At 33.1% G+C, this 2417-nt stretch overlaps 1 protein-coding gene across 1 annotated transcript; it reads left to right on the top strand.

The window, feature by feature from the left end:
- Nucleotides 1-993: 993 nt before the first annotated feature.
- Nucleotides 994-1749, top strand: LOC108779655 (uncharacterized; the record flags this gene model as incomplete). Its single annotated transcript, XM_018547114.1, has 3 exons — nucleotides 994-1099; nucleotides 1164-1335; nucleotides 1565-1749. Coding segments are annotated over 3 exons (463 nt in total), but the record flags the coding sequence as incomplete, so codon positions are not given.
- Nucleotides 1750-2417: the final 668 nt, after the last annotated feature.

Genomic DNA, 2417 nt, shown 5'->3' with positions numbered 1-2417 from the left:
AAAAAAAAAAAAATTTTTTTTTTTATTGTTACGGGAGTTCTGTTGACAGTTCTGGATAGCACCCCAAGAGTTCTATCAAAAGTTATTAGCATTTAAAGCTGTATGACTAATGGTTTAGAAGATATCGCAGTTTTTCGTTGTGCGTTTTGTGAAGTTAGCACCCCAAATTTTTAATTTTTGATTTTTAGTGCTAATTCGTCAGAACTATTTTTTATTTTAGGCAGGAACTTCAGAACTTTTCGGGGTGCATTCAGAACTCTGTCGAATATTTCATTTTTTTAAAAATGAGGTGCCAACTTCACAGAGGTCTTATTGGCACTCATAATGAAGAAAATCCGAGAAAATCTAACTTCGTTTTAGGCAATCTACAAAAATCAGCTCTTACGCCTCTCTTTATTTTTATTTTCTTCCTCTATATTTCGTCGTATTCTATATCTTCTACTTTGATACGTATTCTAGCGACCATCTTTGCACGATCAAAAGAAACTTTAATTCAACTCGATAGGTAAGTAAGTCGTTTTCTTCTCGGGCCCGAGTAAAACGGATTACTCACGCTGGGATGGCATATGTCATACATCTTTCTCGTGCGCGAGATGCAGAAGTGGAATGCTCCGTTTTTTCGGCGAGAAACTACTTGTCGTTAATTGTCATCGCAGCTTGGAAAAGAAATATCAATGGAAACCAGTACATGTGTCTAATGACAGATAGTTCCAAATTCCAACTGTTCCAATGTTCCAAGGCGACCCCACCCCTCAATATTTCTGGTAGTGTCATATTTTTCACACTTGTTCCACGATTTCTACGGTCTCCATTAATGCCATTAACTTCTCTATCACACCGTGAGCTGAGTGTCCATCTGGCGTTTAAAGTCATAAAAAACGTTAAAGAAACAGCAAAAAGTGTTATAACCAAAAGGACGTATGGGATCTCTGTAGTCTGAGAATGTGCATGCCTATGTATGTCTAAATATTTAGTACGTAAAATTATTTTGCAATCGTTCTCAATGTACGCTTACAGTATTATCATCTATGCAAACTTGGCTGTAATGACGCGATAAAAACTAGCACCGCCTTTTATGTCTACATTGAAATATGCGAAGGTATTGTATCCAATTTAAGTGGGTGGTAAATACACACGACACTTATTCTTGTAATGATTTTCAGTGAAGCGATACTGGGATGTCAAATACAAGTATAACGAAGAACTTGACGTAATCTATTTCGAAGTGAAGAAAAGAGAGAATTCTCAGCCAGAGATCTATGTACCTTGGCCAACAAAGTATAACATCTGTTTAAACAAAATTGAGAAAATGCAAAAATTATTGCAAAATGAACGGTGATTTTGCGATTTTGTTTTATTCTTAATTCTCCTATGTTTTGATATTTCTATAATATGATTTTATGGTATTTCCATTCTGTTTAGTTAAACTTCTTGTACGATTCATCTTTTCTTCCTTTTCTTTAGGAAAAAAAGAAAAAATAAACCATCCAAGAAGTTCGTCCTAAAAAAGAACTGGCTTAATCATTTATGTTATATTTCTAAATAACAAAATTTAATTCAACAGGTTGACATTTGTATTTAAATCGGAAGACAGTAGTAGTGTTTTCTATACAGTAACCACTGGCCTTTCGAAACCAGCTACACCAGAAACAAGTAAACAACAAAAAGAAAAAGCTGAAAAGATACTAAACCTCGAAAGTGAAATCCGAAGAAATATATCAAACTTATATGAATTAGCAAAGACTTCAGGTTCAGATTTTAAATTGTAATTTGATTCTTATTCGCTATTTTTAACGTATTAATTATATGTGAATTACTTTAAAAAAAATAAACATTAAAAAATATATCTTTCCCTATATTTTTAATACACCTTTTCTAATAAACATAGTTTACTTATTCTCGCGATCCAATAAGAATTGATATATCATATAGTTTATTTATTTATTGCAAAGAAAATTATTTTATTACGCTCATAACATGATTATTTTATTATGCATAATATAAGAAAAAGTACAATATATTCATATTGGAAGGTTACTTCCAATATGTCAGTATTTTTTTTACATATTCAACTATAGTGTGTTTGGTACACAAGCTGTAAGGTGTGTAACAGAAAGAGATAAATACAAAACAGCAAACATAGACGAGATCAAAATTATAAATTAAGTAGATAAAAAGTATCATAATATCTTTACACTGGAATGTTCAGTATTCAAAGAGTTTGTAGTATCCAAATCAATTTGTTCGCTAGTTTCGTGAGAATCTAATGGCGTACATACATACCGCGGCTTGCCGCCGCGGTTCCTAGTTATACTTTACCGCGTACCTACCGCATACCGCGCTGCATATAAAATCACCCTTAAGGTGCTTTTTCATGCGCAGCACGCTGCAGCAGCAATTCGTTACTATTGGTTAAG

Source organism: Cyphomyrmex costatus, unplaced genomic scaffold (genome assembly GCF_001594065.2).
Source record: "Cyphomyrmex costatus isolate MS0001 unplaced genomic scaffold, Ccosl1.0 scaffold61, whole genome shotgun sequence".
NCBI lineage: Eukaryota > Metazoa > Arthropoda > Insecta > Hymenoptera > Formicidae > Cyphomyrmex > Cyphomyrmex costatus.
Note: the sequence above shows the minus strand (reverse complement) of the source record. Positions and strands in the feature narration are given on the sequence as shown.